Genomic DNA, 22644 nt, shown 5'->3' with positions numbered 1-22644 from the left:
TTTCCTTTCCTTAATGAATCAGGCTCATTAACTCCGTGCCAAATGATGTGGGCACTAATCACCACTGGGGGCCGTACTGTCTCCATCAGCGTCACATCCGCTCCACCCTCCCCCCCGTAGATCACCCTGATCGCTCTCATTCGGCAGAGGGACATAAAGAGGGGATACATTGCTGGCGCTCTTGACAAAAATACTTCTCCGCTGTTGCTGGTTATAGTAACAATACCAGGCCCCAGAGGCTGTACCGGAGGGGTGCCAGCTGGCTATCGAGGCTCTTGGACCACCGTACGGTCTTTGTAGTGATTGTCATGGTTTCATTTTGAAAAGGGCTAGTTGTGTGACCGCTGTCCATACTCTCTGTAACGACGTTACAACCCTTGCATTTAAATCATCCTGACGGCATTGTTGCTAAAAACTGTTTTGTATATTTCCTACATATACATGTTGCTTGTACAGCCGACATTACATTACTTTGCATTTTATTACCTATGACACTGCCACTCCTTACTGTCTGCTTGGTCCTGACCTTGTATTCAGTTTACTATGACATGTAGCTGGTCGGCCAGGCGAGTGTATAACCTGACCTCTCCTGTGGCCCCCGCAGACCCTATGCAGTCCATCCTGCAGAGCCTGGAGCAGCAGCACGAGGAGGAGAAGCGCACAGCGCTTGAGCGCCAGCGGCTGATGTACGAACACGAGTTGGAGCAGCTGCGCAGGAGGCTGTCCCCGGAGAAGCAGCAGCATTACCGCAGCATGGACAGGTTCTCCTTTGGGTCTCCTAATGCCCAGCAGCGCATCAGACAGTGGACAGAAGAGAGGTGACCCCCCCCCCCCCCCCCCCCCCCCCCCACCTGTTAGGCTTATGTGCTAAATTAATTAGTAATTAAGAGGTGGAAGATAAATAGGAGGTTTTTGTTCTTAATTGATAGGTGGAAGTGTAGCCAGGGTATTTATTATTACAGAACCGGCATATCGTGGAGGAAAACGGGGGACCTATATGGTTTTCTGCTTGATGAGCCAACGAGGGGCTTCTGTACAACTCTATTTTATTAGGTTTTAGTACAGCTCTAAATATCGTCAATTTCATGGAGTATTGTTGCCTCTTCAGCTCTGTTTTGTTACTGATTTTGTTATTAATATTAACCTATAGTCATATACATTAAGAAAATGATCACAGTTGAATAAATGTAGAGAGAGGCATTATGAAGCCGGCACGACCTTGCTTATATTTAATATTAAAGACTGAGAGTCCAGGAGGTCACCCCAAGGAAATTAATTTTCGGTGGATGAAAGGGTTATGTTAAAATTCTGTCGCAATCTTGAGTTCTCCTTTAAAACAATATCCAGTGTTTGAAAAATCAGTTAAAAATATAAACATTTATCTGTTTTTTGTCCACAAATACATCAACGTTCTCCATTAACCAGAAAAGAAAACCCATCAGTGATTATTTAACGCCCTTGTTCTCCTTTCTGTCACCTCCGTCTCCCAGGGAGCAGATGCTGCATCACAGTCTGATTAAGCTCCGGGAGCAGATCGCTAAGGCCAATCTGTACGTCCAGGAGGCTAACTTCATTGTGGATGAGATGGACAAGAAGACGGAATACAAAGTGACCTTGCAGATACCAGCCTCCAGCCTGAACGCCAACAGGAAGGTGAGTCTACACGTACGGCCCACACGGATCTGCCGGGCCAATACTGTAACGGAGACCCTGGGGTCAATTATAAACACGGCTGCATGTAAGTCTGTATATCACACTTGTCAAATGTAAAATCGAATGATAAATATATAAAAATGTTCTTCGTATAGATTTCCTGATTTTTATGGTGGTGCTGGTAAGTCTGCTTACAGATCTCATTATTCAGTAGAGGTGCCATTGTTTTCCTCCCTTCCATCTCGATATTCTCCCAGAGCTCTCCTGTAAGTCTTTATTGCAGTGTGCTGCTTGCAATAAAGCAGCTTGGGGGCGTGGCCTACTGTAAGGTATGCGTGTGACAGCGCTGTGGGGCGTGGCCTACTGTAAGGTATGCGTGTAACCGCGCTGGGGGGTGTGGTCTACTGTAAGGTATGCGTGTAACCGTGCTGGGGGGCGTGGCCTACTGTAAGGTATGCGTGTGACAGCGCTGTGGGGCGTGGCCTACTGTAAGGTATGCGTGAGACAGCGCTGTGGGGCGTGGCCTACTGTAAAGTATGCGTGTGACAGCGCTGTGGGGCGTGGCCTACTGTAAGGTATGCGTGTGACAGCGCTGTGGGGCGTGGCCTACTGTAAGGTATGCGTGTAACCGTGCTGGGGGGCGTGGAACGACTTTGTGGCATCAGCAGATCTGGAAAGGACCAGGTAGATGACAGAGAGCAGATAAAAAGTGTCTGCAAAGAAGAAACACATAATACCATACGTAGCACATACTGTACTAGCTACTGTTATGCAAATTGTTATTTAGGTTACAATCCTTTAATGCTTTGACCGAAAGCGAATGTAACAGAATCATTTGTCAGTCAGTGCTTTGTGATGAGGTGGTCACTACGTTTGATATTTGTAATGAATGGGACGTACTCACAGCAGGGAGCCGTTTTCTCACTGCCGCCATTATTCACGGGCCTGTGACATCACCAATGGACTTTATATGTCCGTGATGTCACAGTTCCTCCGGATGGGATGCGGCTTCTCGTCATAAAGTGGTTTCTCCGGGGTCTGTAGGCGGCTGCTTAGTAAGCATTGCTCTGTGAACGCCATGTTTTATACCTTCACTTTGACAGACCCCCTGATTGTTCATTATAATTTGTCCCCACAGCGTGACGAGGTGCTCAGTGAGCCGGCCATCCAGGTGAGGAGGAAAGGAAAAGGGAAACAGATCTGGTCGCTGGAGAAGCTGGAGAACCGACTGGTGGACATGCGAGACCTCTACCAAGAGTGGAAAGCGTGTGACGAGGACAATCCTGTACGTACGGGGCTATTCCCTGGATACATCCATATTGGATGCAATAATGTTCTCCCTCATGGTCCTCATCATTAAATTATTACACTCCCGCACACTCATGTGGGCCAGCACAGAAGAGGGCTAGGTGGCCCAAGTTTCTGAGGCCTCTTCAAGGTCTTTGCATTTCAAGATAATAACATAACTTAAAGAAATATGCAAGAAATAAAAACCGAAGTAAATTATAAAAGTGTTGTGCTGATGTAAAGTACACAAAGGAAGGGAATGTAGTCTTGGGAGAAGGGGGAAAGATGTACAGTTTCACACAGCAAACCCTATTAATCTGCATTCTATCGTCATCATCATCACCATTTATTTATATAGCGCCACTAATTCCGCAGCGCTGTACAGAGAACTCACTCACATCAGTCCCTGCTCCATTGGAGCTTACAGTCTAAATTCCCTAATACACACACACACACACACACACACACACACACACACACACACACACACACACACACACACACACACACAGAGACCAGGGTCAATTCCCTAATACACACACACACACACACACACACACACACACACACACAGAGACCAGGGTCAATTTAATAGTAGCGAATTTACCTACCAGTATGTTTTTGAAGTGTGGGAGGAAACCGGAGCAAAACCACGCAAACACGGGGAGAACATACAAACTCCACACAGTTAAGGCCATGTATGTATGGATGATGACAATCTGCTCTGATTGGTCATTGCATTGTGATATACATCGGGTATTCTTTCTTTGTAATATGACCTTGCATGTGTGTGTTTAATCTGTTTTACAGTCAGTGACTGAGAATTATAAGACCGTTCTGGTACATAGGCCAGTAATGACTGCTGCCGTTATCCAGTGACATATGTTGGGTTATGTCTGAATTCTGTTTGACTCACAAAACAAATCATTTGACCTAATAAATATATAAAATGACAGCTGGATGATAATACGGTAATATTGTAACCTGTGTAAAATGGCTCATTCTCCCTTTTCTCCGCAGGCGAGTCGGGCGTATTTCCGACGCGCGGATCCTTTTTATGACGAGCAAGAGAATCACTCCCTCATTGGGGTAGCGAACGTATTCCTGGAGTCGCTGTTCCACGATGTGAAGCTGCAGTACGCTGTGCCCATCATCAATCAGAAGGGAGAGGTTTGTGTACTGTGTATCTCCTGTATTCTTAGGATATTCAGCAGGAGCTGCCGACTTCATGTGACGGCATAGAGGGAAAGTTTTAAAAAAGTGTTGAGATCATGTAAAGCACATTCTTATCTGTGACAAGTAATATAAATATATATATATATATTTTTATTTTTATTACACTTTTTGATCAGCAGAAAATTAAATTGCTTGTCTTCCATACCAAGTTTTGTTTTAATGCCGGACAAATGGATCTATGGTTGTATGGAGGTGGACGTCCTTCGACCACCTTAAGATTCCGGGCAAACGGATTTGAGAGTCAGTTTAATTTTAATATCCGAGAAATATTTCCTCCACCATCTAAAAACTGAAACGCTGATTCATAGAACGGTCTTGTTGCCTAGAGGGTCGTCAATTAGGATTTTCTGGGCATTATCCAAGATGTAAACTAAAATGTATATATTCATATGGACCGATCAGAGCTCTAACAATACTGCATAGCAGAGACTTCCACTGACGTCTCTCAAAGGTGACATTTTAACAATTTCATGAAACGTTCTTGTGATATGTATTGTTATAGGATTTAAAGCTGCGATACCACCTGAAGCGTTATGTAGTTCAGCTCCCTCCCCGGAGCCCCAACTGCTCTGTCCATCCATTTCTTCCTCGGCTACATTGTTGGTCTCGCAGCCATTAGTCTTGTTGAAGTTGACAGATGGCCCCACTTGTGTGTGTGACACTTTGAAGGGGGTGTGAGCAGGAGGGCCAATGAGAAGCCACAATAATGGACATTGTGGCTTCTGATTGGTCCTGCTGTTGACACACCTCAAACTGTTCTCAAGATGCGGTAAAACTACTGGTACGATAGTTTGCCAAGTACCTGCTGATACAAGTAACAAAATGTACGTGGAGCGTGTTTCGCTAGGCTATATGGCACAGCCCAACTCCCAAACTGCCGTGGAAGTCCGTCACTATGTTTTGGGTTTGGTTAGATACACCCTCTCTCTGTGTCTACTGGTATCTGGATCTGAAGACGTCATGTGCCCAACGTTAGCTGGTTTATAGTGAGTGACGTGATTTAGCTTTGTGTGCTGACGTCGGGTCATATGTAGATGACTGCAGGAGCCTCACGTCCACGTAACATTGTATTTGTATATGATCTGTGGGTGTAGTTATCGGTTCCATAGCAAGTTCTGCTGGATGCTGGGAAATAGTGTCATGTATGTTTATTGTCCTGTCCTTTCTCCTCCCACCAGATTGCAGGTCGCCTGCATGTAGAGGTTGTGCGGGTGAGTGGAGACATCGGAGAGAGGATCGCTGGAGGGGAGGACAGTGATGTCTCTGTAGACAGCAAAACACAAGAGCAGAAGCTGGTCTGCATGGTGAGTATGTGCCAGGATTGTCACACAGGCTGGAGGCTGCCTCACCATAACTGTGGCTTATATGCTGTAACTACTCACTTCTGCGTCCCTCATACTAAGCCCGTTTCATGGGTGATTCTCCCACACGGCATATGAGGACAGGGATTGGTTTCCGTAGTCATGAGTGTTGTTGAGTTACTGCTTTAATTGACCGATTGCTCCATTTGTACTGTACCCCCATTCAACCTCCCCTGTCAGACATTCCAAATACATTATTTTTAAGACACGTTGGATGTATGCAATAGTTAGACAGCAATCTTACATCACTACTCTGTGCTGCTGGAAGACCCTGCTTTTTCCATTATATAACTCTCAGTCTGTGACTTCCTACTGCCTCCATTCCCCTCCTCACATCATGTCACTGCCCCTGTCACATGTAGCCCTGTCCTCACTAACACATCGCTCATCTCCTGATATACTCTGTGCTGCTGGGGACCCTGCTCCTTCCACTATATAACTCTCAGTCTGTGGCTTCCTGCTGCCTCCATTCCCCTCCTCACATCATGTCACTGCCCCTGTCACATACAGCCCTGTCCTCACTAACACATCACTCATCTCCTGATATACTCTGTGCTGCTGGGGGACCCTGCTCCTTCCACTATATAACTCTCAGTCTGTGGCTTCCTGCTACCTCCATTCCCTTCCTCACATCATGTCACTGCCCCTGTCACATGCAGCTCTGTCCTCACACAAGTGACCAGGTCACTGTCCACCACAAGATCAACATACTCTCTTCTGAAATACTTTTTGTTGCTGTGAACATTCTGATCTGATTGGATGCAGGTTTTTCTATCCCCATCCACTTAAAAACTGGGGACACATTGACGTGTGCAAACTGAAGGTTAATTGCAGAAAGGTGCTGTGACCCAAATCAAACAGACCATAAGAAGGGAGACTATGACTTGCTTCTCTTCCTTCTGTGTGGCTTCTGATGTTTAGCAGTCTAGCGGGACCGATGAGCCCTATCCCGTCTTGTCTTCAAGTCTTTGTGATCTTTCAACCGAGTCTTTCTCCTGGTTCCCGGAAATCTAAATCCTTGGATCCCTTGCCACCACTGGCTACACAAAGTCTGCAGATAACAGGCTCCCACAATGTTTGTGAACAATTTGCGTTTGACACTGTGCAAATTTATCGTGCTAGTGAGGTGCTGAAGATCTGTAATGGCTCACTCCCGTCTCTTTAGTCTGCTAGCCTCAGGGGTTTGAGACTTCCTTCCTTTCCGGTCAATTAGGAACTGCTCATATCAGCTAAATAACATAATACATTTAAATCCATAATTGGCTAAAAAGAGAATAGTTTTATAGAACCGGTATTATCTTGGCGAAACAAATTGTTTTTTTATTTTTTTTTAATGTTGCAAATCCTTTAAAGCTAGTTGGTATCTATAGACTGAATTTCTGTTTAGATAGTAAGTGAGGATTTATAATCGTATATTAGTGCAAGGTTACTCAATGACTTGACGATGGAGGCGCCAGGATCAATCTGCCCGTCCATTAAGCTGTGACACTCCTCGCCCTGTATGATCCGGGATTGCTGTCCCTGTGTGATGAGCACGATGTTATTCTCGCTGATGCTGAGAATCTTTCCTCTCTTCCAGTAAGGTCAGGACCTGGGCGAGACCTATAGACAAGCATTACTTTTAAATCAGCTGGCTATTATGTGCGTTCGCGACCCTTTTGTGGTTGAATATCATTATCGTTTGTCTAAAATAAGTCTGACCCATTTGTCAGGGCAACTTTGAATTATCTTTGTCCAGGGTTAAGTAATTAGAGGTTTAAAAATATTTTGCATGCGTACACACCCTGTGCTTCAGAGGTTCGGTTGCATTTCATAGACTGGAATAAAAACTGAAAGCTGCCCATCGCCTACACGCTGTCAGCCATATCCTTCAGAACGCAGCGTTTCTATTCACAAAAGCCAGTGATGACATTGAATGCAACCTACCAACATTTTAGGAACCAGTGACATCACTGAGAGTCTTCCGCATTATAATGAATTTTGGTTTAGCCCACCAATTGGCCTCAATTCTGTGTAGATGACAACTAATTAAAGTACATATCTAAATGATAAGAAAAAAAAAAAAAAATAACTCTGTACTTTCCAATTATCTCTTATCAATCCATCAAGAAGGAACGATTATCTACGTGACTAGTTGCAGAATTCAGTATTGAGCGCCAGTCAGTTCTCACATTTTGTCAGGAAATATCAGTCTTACTTTTCCTAATAACACCCAGGTTTAAATGAGTTCCAATACACAGCACAATATAACAAGTGGCACAACATGGGGATAACTTTCCCCAACCCATTGTAACCTTCTGCTAACTGCGGGAGAAGCCAGCATGATGTATACTTGAGTTTAAGGACCTATCAATGTCCAGAACCAGGCCGGGCAATTAGTTCCCACTCCATTCATTTTTAAGCATTTACGTGACTATTTTTATTTTTTGTGTACATATAGTTTACATTATTGAGTCCATTATCATATATGCCATATATTATCTTCGCCTATTTCCCTGTTTTTCAGGTTAAGGTCCTTCAGGCCACAGGTTTGCCGCAACATCTCACCAATTTCGTTTTTTGCCACTACACTTTCTACGACGAGCCGGAGCCCGTCACTGTGGCTCCCGAAGTAGACCCCAATACTTCGTCCCCGGTCAGCAAGGAGCCCCAGTGTATGGTTGTCTTCGATCATTGTAAAGTGAGTACCCCCATAGCCCAGTCATGGTGGTAGACGGGACGTGCTGTAGGAGATGGGGATCCCATGGTTTAATGCAGTAACCTTCAGTTTGGAAGAATATTTGTATTATGGACTGCTGATACTCTTCAATTTTATTTCCCCTAAAGTCTCTGGGATCCTTGCCCTTTCGGAGCTCCCTGTTTGCCTCCACGCATTGTAGGTGCCCATTTTATGGGTGGAACCAATATTCATGAGAATAGCTGGTCCATACAGAGGGAAACGGTGACTTGTTCCCAGCTGGGGGATAAATCCAATTCTCTTAAATATTTATTACACTTTGTAAGCTCTGTGTGTCAGGAATCTCCATTTTGTTTGGTCTTAAAACTTCAAAACACAATGGGGGTCATTTATGACGGGAGCGGAAGGTGTTGACTATAAGAACCAATCCAGGTTCTAGTGTATTTACTTCATTAGAGTTCTGAAGATAATAGCAAATATGATTAGTTGCTGTGGGTAACAACGCCTTTTATACAGTTACATATGGAACAATTTCATAAATGTCATTCCTTTGTATCTGTTACTACTTTCTGTTTATCATGCTGTATTACTGTCTGTTATTACTCAGTTATTACCCAGTGTTATCTGTTATTTCCCTCTATCATTATTGCTTTACTCTCTATTACTATATTGTGTTATTACTTTATTTTATTTCCCTGTATTATTTTCTGTTATGACCCAGTGTTATTTTTCGACTATTATGTGTTGTTATTCTCTGTTATTTCCCTCTATTATTGTTTTAAATCCCTATTATTGCCCTGTGTTATTTCTTTCTCTTACTATCCTGTGTTATGTTAAGTATTCTGTAAAGTGACCTTTATATGGCAACATTTTTCCTCTTGCGAGCAACTTTGAATTTTTTTAGGTAGTTGTTGCATTTTTGTTCCTGAGTCTGTCCATATCTGTTGCAGTCTTGTTATTAGATATATATAAAACCCAATGCTTATTGCTGATTTGCAAACCCTCTGTGGGGTCTGATGTTAGTGCTGACTGACGTAGGGGCAGTTTTGCATTTTTTGTTTTGAATGTCGGGCATTGTTAATCTGTGGTTTTACCTTTTGTTTGTATCGGATGAGGGTGAATAAAGTTATTTTGGGGGGGCGCGTGTGCTGGTGGGGGGGGGGGGGGGGCAGTTGTTTCATTAACATTAAAAATGATCTGGTGTTGAATGCGGTTGTATCACAAAGCTTAAAACGGTTTTCAAATACATTTGCATCTCGAGATGTGTGCGGCTTTGTATATGGGGAAATATGCTGTTTTTTTGTGCTTTGTTTTGGTATTAACTTAATCCCATTTTGCCAACAGCTGTGTATCGGTCCCAATGTGCTTGTATATCTCTTAACACAGCGTTGCCTCAAAAATCCCCAAATGGAGGGATTTAATCCTTGTTTTACGGATTTTGGGTAGAGACCTGCAAACCATTCCCTGTAGGCCAGCTATGCATCCAGAATCACTTGATATGTTGAGACATATATACAGCTTGTACCCTGTTGTTTATAGTTGATTAGCTCTCATCAATGGAAGATGGGGATCAATGGTACGTTGTAGGACTCATACAGAGAATTAGCACCTTATTAGCAATTTATGCTAGGATCTTCCACTTTAAATCTGGGATTACTCCACATTCACAATAGTCTGCTGTGTTCCGGAGTTTGACTACAGAACAGACACTTTGCACCACATACGTTTTAGTTTGTTCAATGTTCAGAATGTCGCCGTCAGTTGAGTTCTTTAGTTCCGCCATTAATAACCCAGTGCGTGTTTTGCTGGTTAGGAGTTTGCCGTGAACATCACAGAAGACTTCCTGGATTATCTGGCTGAAGGGGCGTTGGCCATTGAGGTTTACGGGCACAAGCTAAACGACCCCCGTAAAAATCCCGCCCTGTGGGATCTGGGGATAATACAAGCAAAGACACGCAGTCTGCGAGACAGGTGAGCTGGGAACAGACCACACACCTGCCCCTGTGTGTGGGCCTTCATTGAAGAGCAGTCACCATGTTCAGACAGCTGTATAAGTAAGTGACGGTAATGGAGATGTTGCAGTAAAGCCAGTTCATGTGCCCCTCAGGTGGAGCGAGGTCACCCGGAAGGTGGAGCTGTGGGTGCAGATCTTGGAACTGAATGAAAATGGAGATTATTGCCCTGTGGAAGTCATTCCCGCAAAAGACCTTCAAACAGGAGGAATCTTCCAGCTGAGACAGGTAAGAGCACATTAGCAAGGTCCCCCGTAAACGTGTCTAGATATCATTACACGCTCCTGTACAAGTAATTTATTACCTTATATTACGCGGGGCAGTAACTATTGGCAGAGATTGTTATGACCGTCCTGGCTACAATTCGGGAGATTTTGATTGTTTCTTTGTCTCTGTCTGTCATGCCCCCCCCCCCCTCTTTCTTTTTCTGCACCCCTCTCGGTTCTCTCGGTGGCCCCCTGGGATCTCTCGGTGGCCCCCTTTGGTCTCTCCGCAGCCCTTTCCATGCAGGGAGTAAGATTCTTTGGCTATAGACATTTCTTACTACAGAAGTACATATAGTAGTTATATGATATATAATGAATGTATTATTTACCGAGTATAATGATTTGTGTAAGAGTATTCCCTGCCTTCTCATATCAGACCAGAACTTTTACATAGCACCACTTTTCTAGACTGTGGAAATGTATCTCTATCTCTGCATTTTGTATCCTGTAGGTTGTTTGTGTCTCATGCAGGGCTGGTGGCAATTTGCTAGCAACCCCCCCCTAGCATGTAAAACCCTGCAGTCTCCCCCCTTGTCTGGGGTACTGGAGTAATAAATTGCTTTGTAGTGGCATTAATTGAGGTAAATTAAGTAAGCATTTACCTTTTGTTTGTTGTTTGAGCAGAGGATTAAAACTCTTCAGCGAACGGGTCTCTCAGGGCTTGCCAGGAAATGTCTGCGCTGAGTCTAATTGCTCCCAAGCTCCGTAATAACCAATTTCCCTCACCTCGTTGCTGCAATTACTGTCTCTGCTATTTTGTTAATTTTTCCCTAAAGTTTACAGCTAATTACCCAGTAATTCACATTAGCCTCCTCGCTGCGGGAAGGCGTTCTGTACATCTTTATACATAGCTTGCTTCTACTTTGGCAGATCCGCATGGTAATAAAGGATATATCGGGGAAATTAGGAAACTAGTCATGTAACAGCTTAGATATCGAACCAACAATATGATAACTATAGCCCTAAATGTAATGTGATACCAGTGTAAATTGCACTTTTAACCCAAGTGCAAGCATTCGCTCTTGACCGTGATACATAGAAGATGTCCTGTCTGGAATGCTGGTGAAGGACACTGTAAGCTGTTTGTCTGAGATGGCTGATAACAGAAAACAATAACTGCACTCAGCTGCACAATACAGTGTTCTGTATCTTAAATTCCGTCATGTACAGGCTTCCACATCAATAATTGCTCAGTAACCATTGGGTCAGTAAATCTACCAAATCTGGCATAGACCCAAAGAAAACCTTCAACATTAAGTGATACTTGAGTGGGGGAGGGATGACATTTTCTGGTTTAAAACTACCTGGCTATTTACGCATCTGAATAGTGAATCCCCATCCTCGTAACCGAAATCTGAAAGTCGTGTTGCTCATTTCTTGGCAGCTTCTGCAGTGCCGTGTTAACGCGCTATGGGCAGAGTCTCTCTCCAGCGTTTGGAGCTGACTTCTAGATCCAAATAACAGGGAGGTTCTCTGGGGAAGTCCAGAGACTGACCCTTTCATTATTAATACTCGCAAATCTAGACAACATTCTTCTCTTGCTGCCACCAGTTATATCAGTTACAGAAATGCAAATACTCTGCCACCCTATCTGCTTGGAAAGTGGATCCACTGATTCATAGTGGTGTTCCTCTTACCGTCAGTAACCTGCCGTCACTGACTACTCTTATTGGTGTTCCTTGGCCACCAGGCACTCCGTTGTAGGAGAGTAGTTGCTGCCACCACCAGGATTCTTCATCGAAACCTGGAACCGCTTCCTTGTGCTGGTGACTACGGCTGGTTCCTCCTGACGGCTTAATCTGAATTAGGACAGCAGGTAGCAGGGTTTAACGCAGGACAACCTGGGTGCCGATTAAAGTGGTAGCTCTTGTTTGTAGGAGAGTAGTGTTTATTGCTTAATAGCGGCTCTTATAATGACCAATAAACATCTCTGAGAGTTGATACACACACAGATACAGCAACATGTGCTCTTTATATAAACACAAAAGCAGGTTCTGCCCCTGCCATAGATAAAAATAAGCATTTGAATTACTGGGCCAATCCAATCAGATGATGTAATCTGGGAGAGGGGTAGACTGCACGGAGCCAAACAATCAGGACTAGATTTGACTGGGCCAATGGGTCAGGATTTTCTGCTCATGTGCAGTTCATGTCTCGCCTGGTTAGTCATGAGGACAGACCTCTCCTCTTGCAAAGAGAATTAGCTTCCAACACGGCATATATATATATTAATGGCTGGCTTTGGGGGGTAACTTTGGACACAAGGAGCAATGGATTATCTAAAATTCTGACATTTAAATATAGTTTATATTTATGTGTGCCTAATGATGAACCAACACACACACACGTCTTCCTGGTGGGCAATCGATCAAGGAAATGCGGTTGTCAAGGTGATGCCTTCCCCATACTTGGGCTCGGACCAGATGTTTCATTGCCATGAAAATCAAAATAAATTTATGCAAGCAGTTATTTGTTCCCATTGGTGACCAATCCCTTGTTAACCAATTGAAATAACAAATAGATTTACTGATTTATTTATTTTTTTAAAAAAAATAAAATAATTTATTGTTGTTTTCTTCTGTGCGTAGGGTCAGTCTCGGCGTCTTCAGGTGGAAGTGAAGTCGGTGCAGGATTCCGGGACGCTGCCTCTTATTGAAGACTCCATAGTGTCTGTGTCTATCGGGTGTGTGAATATAGTACATGTAAAATCAGGCAAAGCTCATGACGGCCATCAGGTGAGGTCAACCCCATAACCTCTATGTTCTAAAACTACTAACACATCATTCGTTCTGTACTCTCCATTTTAAATATCTAATAACTTGGGCCACACGTCCCTTACCTGTATCCTCTCTATTTCAGGACATTGGAGAAGATGTTGACAGCTACCAGGTAACAAAAAAAAAAGATTTTTCTAGGTATCTGTATTACATTTTTATGTCTTTACGTTCCTCTATCTGGAATAGTGCATTTCTGACATATTATTCAACTGTTGAAGGTGAATTTTACCAGGGTAGCGGCAACTTTTTGTCTTCTTGTCCGGTCTTTTGTGCGTTCCCGTTTTTGAAGGGGGAGGGCATAGAACACTCGGTAGCCAATCAGATCATCAAAATGGTCAGAGCAGCACATATTATTTCAGGTAGCGCAGGTGCTGATCTTGCAGGTGGTAGATTTGTGAAGCGGTAATTTAGTAATTGTCAGTGACTTTGCGAAGACCCTGACAAGCTTGGTCTAATGCCACCAAGAGTCTTTGCCCTACAGAACCAATGTTTTATGGCGTTCATTGCTCCTTGTCTCCCATGTGGTCTCAGCCTCCAAGGACTTCTGCTTTATATATCGTTAATGCACCATAACGTCTTATCTGGCTCGTCAATGACAGTGCTGGATTTATTGAGCGCCATGATGGTATTAGTTACCGTGACAGGAGAGTCTTGAAGGTCGTACTATGCCACCTGTAGTTCTCTTGCCAGAAATACATTGGGGATAAATGGTTTATTTGTCAGGTGTAACCATTGAAGCAGCGCCATCCTTTCAATCCAGCATCATTTTAAAAACTGGAAGTATAAGCAAAGGTTAAACCGGCATTTCCTTTAGTGAGCGGGTGACGGGAGCTTCACCTGGTCACAGGGGTAATGCTCGTTACACACACACTAATATCAGTTGCGATGACGATAATTACGCAATCAAAATGATTTGCGGTCAGAAGATAACCACTGACTTCCGCATTAAGAGGCCACAATGATGCCAGAAGTAGTCCTTAGAGTGCTCGCTCCATGCTGCAGATTTAGCGCACTCTTAATAAATTCCTCTTTATTTGGATTGCTGAGTGCATCCGTTATTAAGACAGTCTATTAGGCTTGTCTGTTCATTAAAGAAATCTAAATATATATATTTGGGACTGTCGTATAGTTATTCTGTATTGTCATACAAGATTGTGATGTGTGATTACAGTGTGTGTCTCTCTTCCTTAAATAACTACTATTGATGACCTGCTTTGTCTGCCACTATCATTAAAGGACAATTCCACTCAAACCGAAGGATCATCATCATCATCATTTATTTATATAGCGCCACTAATTCCGCAGCGTTGTACAGAGAACTCACATCAGTCCCTGCCCCATTGGAGCTTACAGTCTAAATTCCCTAACATACACACACACACACACACACACACACACACACAGACTAGGGTCAATTTGATAGCAGCCAAGTACTAACCACTAAGCCACCGAGCTGCCCACAGAAGTATCAGTCTTGGGTGGTGATCACTATAGCCAACCACGCATGGACTGGTCTGGCCGTCGGCACATAGACTGATAGGTGCCATCTGCTGTTATGGTTGGAACATATCCAGTAATGATCCTATCCAACTTGTTTGGACCATTATCGGACTTGGAGGTCTTTCTCTGGTGATCCTCTGATCCATTGGGACCTTCAGAAGGACTTCAGTAGTCCAGCCCTACTCTTCTGTCTGCTAATAAACCCAACGCGTTTCACACTGATGGTGAGCTCACTGGTGAGGGTCATCGCCTTCGGCAGAAGAGCAGCTCTGGAACATTCGAGCCTTTAGTGGGTCCTGTTGGATCAGAAGAACATCGCCCCCCCCAGGTGATAGAACTTTTATCAGAACTTAGAGAACTCTTCTTGGAATTGAAGTTTAATGTTTGAGTGCAACTCTTCTCTAAAGAGGACTTATCAGGGTTATCATTCGGCCAATAAGATAATCTATTAATTCTATTTATTTCGTTCTATAAATGTCTATATATTAATACAATCACTTAGCACCGCCTGCACCCAATATTTAGATAATTACCGTCTTTTATGTTGGCAAGTAGCGTTCCTCGTCTGTTCACCAGAATGGTAATTATTGAGGATACGGACCTCCGTAATCTCTGCTGGTCTCAGTTCATGGGAGGTCTGATGTGAGCTGGAGGGGGCTGGAGGGGTAAAATAATTGGTAACCACCCAGCAATAAAGCCGCTCACTGTGAAAGTCTGAGGGGTGCTGGAAAAACTTATCAACGTGTGAAAAAGTAGTTTTTAGCTGGCACGTGACTGGTCGTTCCATGTTTCAGTACAGATTGGTGTGCGGGGAAATTCAGCGCTAGCTCCACATCATGGGACAATTACTGTTAAATCTACACAGAACATTCTTAAACGATAAAGAAAGGACTTGTGTTGTCTTTGTAATGTGTCGGACGTGTGTCTTCTTGTCTCCCAGGACAGAGATTTGGACAGACTGAAAAGGAAGTGGCTGAACGCTCTGACCAAGCGCCAGGAGTACCTAGACCAACAGCTGCAGAAACTTGTCAGCAAGCAAGGTGAGGACGTGACGCAGCGTTCTGTGACCAGCTGTCTGTGTGTGACAGACATGACCGGCTGGGCTGTGACGACTATTCTGCTACTTATATTCAGTGCATTATTAGAGGCAACTGATAACATGCACGCTGTGTTTCATAATTATTGTAACAGTGTATAATGTAGAAGGCCCGTGGAATTGCGATTTCCCCCCCCCCCCCCCCCCCCCAATTACAACAGATAGAGTTGTTAGATACAATCTCACATAGTGTATCTAGCGTTAGCTGTAACAAGTACAATTCCTCCTATCTCGCTGGTTTGGTGGGCAGGGTCTGTACTGGGGAGGAAAGTTACGGCTCCCTCCGCCACCAGAGGGCGCCTTTCTTACACAGATCCTGAACCCTGTGACTGTTCATCATCCTTTAATATCATCCCTCCCCTGTCACTTTTTTCCCTTTGTGCTCCAGATGGTAGAATTGGTACGTTGGACAGTTATTGCTTTTATTTATTTTTTTATTTATGTCTTTATTGTCAGCTGCTCAAATAAAGGGGGGTTCTGCAGATGGTCATCAAATCTGGGGTGAAAAAATATGTAGTTATTGTTCTAAAAAAGCAGATGGGACGTTGATACAGGGCTGCGGTATGACCCAGATGTAGACATTAATACTGTCGCTTTCTATATGGATTCATTTAATGTATTCACAGCGCCTATACATGGTATTGTATGAAGCCATTTTGGGGCTTGAACCCAAATTTGAATTTCACCCCCCATCTGTCCCCCTTCACCCCCGAGTCCTCACATGTGTTTAAATGCAGCCCTTATTGATCTCATGTGCTTGATGTAGACATTATAAATGACTAATATACAAAAAAATAGAATGGTGCACACGCTGAGCAGCCATCGTGAACCAATATTCATGAAAATGCAGCTCATCACCTCTCTAAGAAGCTGTGAGGCATGAGGCACTTGGCTGCATTTTCATCAGTTGATCGTGTCTTGGTTGTGTCACTGTTTCTCGTTAATATTGGTTCCACCCACACAATGGCTGTCTCCATGTGTTAGATACCAGGCTGTGGTCAGTGTTTCTTCACTTTTATAGCACACAATCCTAAAATTTGGATGTTAATTGAGCGCCCCCTGTAGTAAATAAGCTGCGGTGCAGCAAAGTTGGAGTTTGAATGAGGCATGAAGTGACTGTTACTTTGGAATGTTCATTCATTGTTTGTTACATTGTAACCAGATAATCCCTCATCTGCATAGATAAACCGTTCCATGTATAGCTTCCAACAGTACTAATTTTCAGTTTCCTGCCAGAAAAGCATAGGCCATCTTCCCCAAATGGGCAGGTTTAAAGAGGTTTGGGGTGAGGCCTAATATGTCTCTATTCTTCCCCAAAATTGGGACTATTGTCAGATATGATCATGTGGTTAAACATATTAGACAAATCTATCTAGCCACTGAATGCATGTTTTACGATTATAAGACCTGGTTGTTGCCTGGTGTAAGTTATAAAGTGTAAACCTTCCCCAATCATCGGCTTCCCATTCTATTCATCTCTTTATGGCTCCAGTCCGTGTAACAAAACTCATGTTACCACCATTATTTATTTAACGATATTCCACAAGTCGTTACGTCACAAGTAGTGTAATGTAAAAAGCTCCTTGAATAAACAAGTCTGCACTTTCATTCTGAAGCTGAAACCATTTGCCTTGTAGCCAACTTTTATCTCACATAACCTGCCCCCCCTACTCTCCCCCGTAATGTAACCCTGAGTAAAAGCTGGAACTATAGACATGACTCTGCCCCGCAGATAAGACGGAGGACGATACGGACCGTGAGGCGCAGCTTCTGGAGATGAGACTGACGCTAACGGAAGAGAGGAACTCCGTCCTCTTACCCTCTGCAGGAAGCGGGATTCCTGGATCTCCGGCTAATTGGTGAGTTGTCTGATACTAGTCTATATGAGGTGCCAGCTTATATCACCGGGCAAAACTAGTGTCCTATCCAGGGTCTCGTTATAGGAAGGATAACATATAATGGGTGCATTGTTATAGGCATGTGCAGATAACGGTGGTGAGAGGGGTTGTATAAACAGCATTATAAAATCTCTTCCGATATCCACTTCTCCACTGCAATATCTCTAATACCTGCGATATTTATTATTATATTATACGCAAAATATTCTTAAAACAACATATGTTTTGTAGATCTCTTTATTTCGGAATGAAACATTGTCAGCAGTTACTTCCTGGTAAAGCCATAACAAGCTGTCTCCCCCTTTCACTGTTGGGCCGCTTTTGATAATTTAACTTTTTTCTTTTGCCTGTAACGTGTTTGTGGAACAGACCCCATAAAAACAATAAAAGCAAACAATGTGTTTTGACCACGAGATTCTGGGTACGATACAGAGCAGTAACAGCGGCTATGTAATCACCGCTTAGTCTGTGTCGCTAATCTTACCGGGTTACAGGGGCTGTCCTGAAATATTTTGCTCTTGATCGAAGTAATTCTGACCTTGTGCAGGACATAAATCAGGTTTAAGTATCCAGGCACTTAGGGCCCTCCTGTGTTAATTATCCAGGCCGCTCACTTGAAAGGAAGCGAGTGATAAAATTGTTGCCTGGCTGAGGTGCCTTTAGCATTAAACGCTTCCTTCTAGTCCGCAAGCGCCTGTGTGCAATTTTCCAGGCATTAAGAAACAGCAAATTAAAACCACAGCGAAACCTCCACATTAATTATACATGAAAGGACAGAGGAGGTGAGTAATGTTACGCACAATTTAGTGGTAATAAACCAGTCCGTTGCTGACATCCCAAATCAATTAGCAGCACATAATAATTACAAGGGGGAGAGATGTTGAAGCAGCATCGGCGTCTCCTCGCCAGCCGGCCCTTAGCGCGTGGACAGGGGAGCGTATGATAGATGGGGGAGCGCAGAGCGGACGTTCTTGTGCATCCTGCCGCACCCGCTGTGGGGTGTATCGGTGCTAAGAATGGGGTTTAAATGTACACAAAGTACTCTCCTGGACGGTGTAGGTTAACTCTTTGTATTCTGTCCACGTAATGTGCCGTTAGAAATGGATTATTTGGGATACATACAGTTTTATAGATAGATCTGTAAAGGTGTTTTTTTAGGGCAAGCCTACCCCAACAAAGATTCCAAATGGCATTGTACAATTTTAAGAACTTGTGCGCCCTCCCCTGACTTGTGCGCCAGCACCCTCGCCAGACTTGTGCACCAGCACCCCTGCGCCCTCGCCAGACTTGTGCGCCAGCACCCCTGCGCCCTCGCCAGACTTGTGCGCCAGCACCCCTGCGCCCACGTACTCGCGCACCCGCACCCCTGCGACCCTCGCCAGACTTGAGCGCCCTCTCCCCTGCGCCCTCCAGTTACATGCGCGCCCTTATCCCTGCGTCCTCCATGTACTGGCACGCCCGCACCTCCATGTACTGCCACGCCCGCACCCCTGCACCCTCCACGAACTCGCGTGCCCGCACCCCTGCACCCTCCACGAACTCGCGCGCCCGCACCCCTGTGCCCTCCACGTTCTTGTGCACTCTCACCCCTGCGCCCTCCCCGACTTGGAAATGCAAAGAAGTGTCACGTTAAATGCGCATGCTTGGCACACACTAATATTTGTAATTTTTGGGGGGTGCTGGTTAGTTTATGTTGTTTCAAATTGGAAACTATTTCTTGATGGGACGGGTACTTTGAATATGGAAAGTTTTATGCAGCAGCTGATATTTATTGTTTTGTGGACGTCCTATATACTAAGAATAGGTACAGAGGTTATAAAGGAATCCTTGATCCATGTAGTTAAAAGATCACTTCAAGGCTCATTTAATACAACTCACAGCAGCCAATCAGATTTTGTCTTCTATTATTGTAGCATGCACTTGACACATGTAGCGTGATTGGTTTCTATGGTTACATTAATCCTGCACCATATTATCAGATGATACTTCTAGTCTGCACCATTCAGCTGTACATCCAGCACTCACCAGCTTGTCTTACTGTTTCAGGACCCCCGTTCCAGGAATGGAAACTCATATCCCAGTTATTTTCCTGGATCTTAATGGTATGTGACTTTTTAAGGTTCTTTGAACTAGATCTCCTGCATATTATACAAGAACTGGCCTTGTCCGTTGTGGATGGGCAGAGGTCATATTAGGACCTGCTTGTTGGTGGGCAGGCGGTGCTCACTCAGTAATTGCTGGTGTTTGTTGCAGCGGATGATTTCAGCTCGCAGGATAATCTGGATGAGCCGGAGGCAGCCGGGTGGGACGCTACGCTTACCGGTGAAGCGGAGGACGAGTTCTTTGATCTGCAGATAGTTAAACATCACGAGACAGAGGTTTGTATTGTTCCTTAAAGGACATTTACTAGTGTGCCAAACTGAAAACATCTCATGCACTAACAGTTAATAGATTTGTAAATACAAATCTGTTAAACACATAGTTCGGCTGATTTTCTGGTGCCAGCACTAACCCTACGATCAGTACAGCTCTCCCCACTTTCAGAAATGATCTGTAGCTTTACGGAGCTTCTGGCCTTTTTTTGTGCAATTTTCCCCTGTACATTCCAACCTCGTTACTTTACATTCAGTGTTCTCTCACTGCTGGAGAGGCTCTTGGCTGGCCTTCATGTAATGAGGAATCCATGGAGGTGATTGGTGGAGAAATAACACTGCAGTTCCTCCCGGTAAATATCACTGCTGATTCTTGAGCATTCTCTTCAGAGTTTTCTCGTCCACCTCTGTCACTGGACAGGGCTACAGGGGTAAAATTAAGCTGACTCCTTGCAGAGACCTGATACCCTTGTTTTATGTTCTGTACCATTATATCTATATAAATCTTTCTGAAATGTAGCCAGTTGCATTATTTTAGCACAGTGGGGCAAATTGCCTCATGGGTTTATCCAGCTAGACAGCACCTGCCCTGCAAAGGAGTAACTTGTACTTGTATTATATTGGCACAATGGGGCATATTGCCTCATTGGTTAATCATCCAGACAGCACCTGCCCTGCAAAGGAGTAACTTGTACTTGTATTATATTGGCACAATGGGACATATTGCCTCATGGGTTAACCATCCAGACAGCACCTGGTCTGCAAAGGAGTAACTTCCTGACTTCAAAGTAAATGCTCCAACCTTATTAAACAGACATCACTAATACAGAGGTGTACACAGACACTGAACTTACAGTGTAAATACTTAAATGACCATTACTCACCCAAGTGCACTCCAGTCTGCAATCTCCATGCATGTAATTACTCTCTGCTGCTCTCTTCTCCAATTCATTCTGGAAAGCAGGAACTCTATCCACTTAGCCCCACCCCTTTGTGGTGCCACACCCGCTCCCTCCTGTTGCACACAGCGCTCAAATCACCAGTGCCAAGCCCCACCCACTTGCTAATTCTGTAGTTAGCCCCACCCCCTCACTCATGTCTTTAATTGAAATGACGAGGGGCAATACGATCGATTAATGAAGTTTATGGTAATATGGCCATTTTTATTATCCACATTTCCATTATATGAAACGTATATCTGTCCCTCCTTAAACACAAGGGGCAGGCCCTTACACATCCAGTGATACATTATCTCCTCTTATGGTTTGTCTGGGGTATTGCTCGACCCTGATTCAGGAGCCAAGATACAGAGTCCCAATCACAGGGTCATTTCTAAACCAGGCCTGTCCAACCTGCGGCCCTCCAGATGTTTATGAAACGACAAGTCCCAGCATGCCCTTCCAGCTATCAACTGGTTGTGTACTGGCAAAGCATGGGACTTGTAGTTTCACAACGCCTGGAGGGCCGCAGGTTGGACAGGCCTCTTCTAAACCTTATTTTCACTCCGTGTCGGTTTATACCATGTGAGTAATAATAACTACTACGATTATTCGAGCTTGGTTGAGAGTTGGATCTTTTTAGAACGTTGCAGCACCCTGACCTCCATCCTCTCCTGACACTATTTCTCCCACTAATGCCAGTGAATGCAGTATGCAAGTGAGACAGACTGGACAGACTAAGCATCTTAGCGGTGTAAAGAGAAGGACGGACCCTGCTGTCGTAGCTGTGGGAAGGATTCTTATGGCCGTTCGTGTTTTGTTTCGTAGTTATACATGTGTGGCACAGTGTTGGTTTATGTGTTTCAGCTGTATGAGGTTAGAGAAAGTGAAATAAGCAGGTTAGTACTTGTAGCCACCATAGAACCAAACAATCTGTTTCAAAAATCCATTTGGAACCCACGTTTCATGAAGCTATTGGGTTGACCTTGTGCCAGATACTGCTAACCTGTGTTGTGGCTGTTATCAGCCCTGCAGCGACACATTCCTTGGTTATTACACACTGGTAACAATACAGACACAAAGATATCCATTATAATGCTCAAGTCTTCCTATGTGATCACGCTCTACCTCCTTCATTCTTCTTTATGTGGGTGTAATTTAATATTGGTGAACCAATCTACCAGACACTGCGGCATAGTTGGAGTTGGTGATTTTATTCCTTGACCCAATGTTTCCTGGTCACGTTATATGGACTGTAACCCACAAAAAAACCAGTTTGTTATATTTTAATTGCACCTAACACCGAGGAATGTAAACGCCGGATAGAAGCTTGTTTTCTGGCATGACCACGCCCACTGTGATGTCACCAAACTATTAGGCCACTCCCCAAATCTTCTGTACTGTCCATAAGACTGACAGGAAGGCTCCTGGGGGAGATACAAGGATTCCGGGTAAGTAAAAAGCTGTGGCATCTACAAGGAATGTACTCTGCAAATAAGACGTCCTCACAGAAACCAGATTAAGACCCTATAGCAAGAATACTTTCATACGTTCATCCCTTAATATTTTTG

The 22644-nt window shown here is 44.1% G+C and overlaps 1 protein-coding gene across 3 annotated transcripts in view; it reads left to right on the top strand.

Annotated features, from left to right (window-relative positions):
* KIF13B (kinesin family member 13B) overlaps positions 1–22644 on the top strand; it is a 130973-nt gene that overhangs the window by 74951 nt on the left and 33378 nt on the right. For all 3 annotated transcript variants that reach the window (XM_075201196.1, XM_075201197.1, XM_075201198.1), the window contains exons 17-30: positions 605–818; positions 1491–1653; positions 2792–2938; positions 3961–4110; positions 5355–5480; positions 8044–8217; positions 10028–10185; positions 10322–10454; positions 13081–13227; positions 13352–13381; positions 15710–15809; positions 17598–17724; positions 19810–19865; positions 20017–20141. In XM_075201196.1, the coding sequence (XP_075057297.1) occupies positions 605–818; positions 1491–1653; positions 2792–2938; positions 3961–4110; positions 5355–5480; positions 8044–8217; positions 10028–10185; positions 10322–10454; positions 13081–13227; positions 13352–13381; positions 15710–15809; positions 17598–17724; positions 19810–19865; positions 20017–20141 (1850 nt within the window). The remainder of the gene's footprint in view (positions 1–604; positions 819–1490; positions 1654–2791; positions 2939–3960; positions 4111–5354; positions 5481–8043; positions 8218–10027; positions 10186–10321; positions 10455–13080; positions 13228–13351; positions 13382–15709; positions 15810–17597; positions 17725–19809; positions 19866–20016; positions 20142–22644) is intronic.

Source organism: Mixophyes fleayi, chromosome 3, assembly GCF_038048845.1.
Source record: "Mixophyes fleayi isolate aMixFle1 chromosome 3, aMixFle1.hap1, whole genome shotgun sequence".
Lineage (NCBI taxonomy): Eukaryota > Metazoa > Chordata > Amphibia > Anura > Limnodynastidae > Mixophyes > Mixophyes fleayi.
The sequence above is the reverse complement of the archived record's forward strand: the minus strand, read 5'-3'. Positions and strand labels throughout refer to the sequence as shown.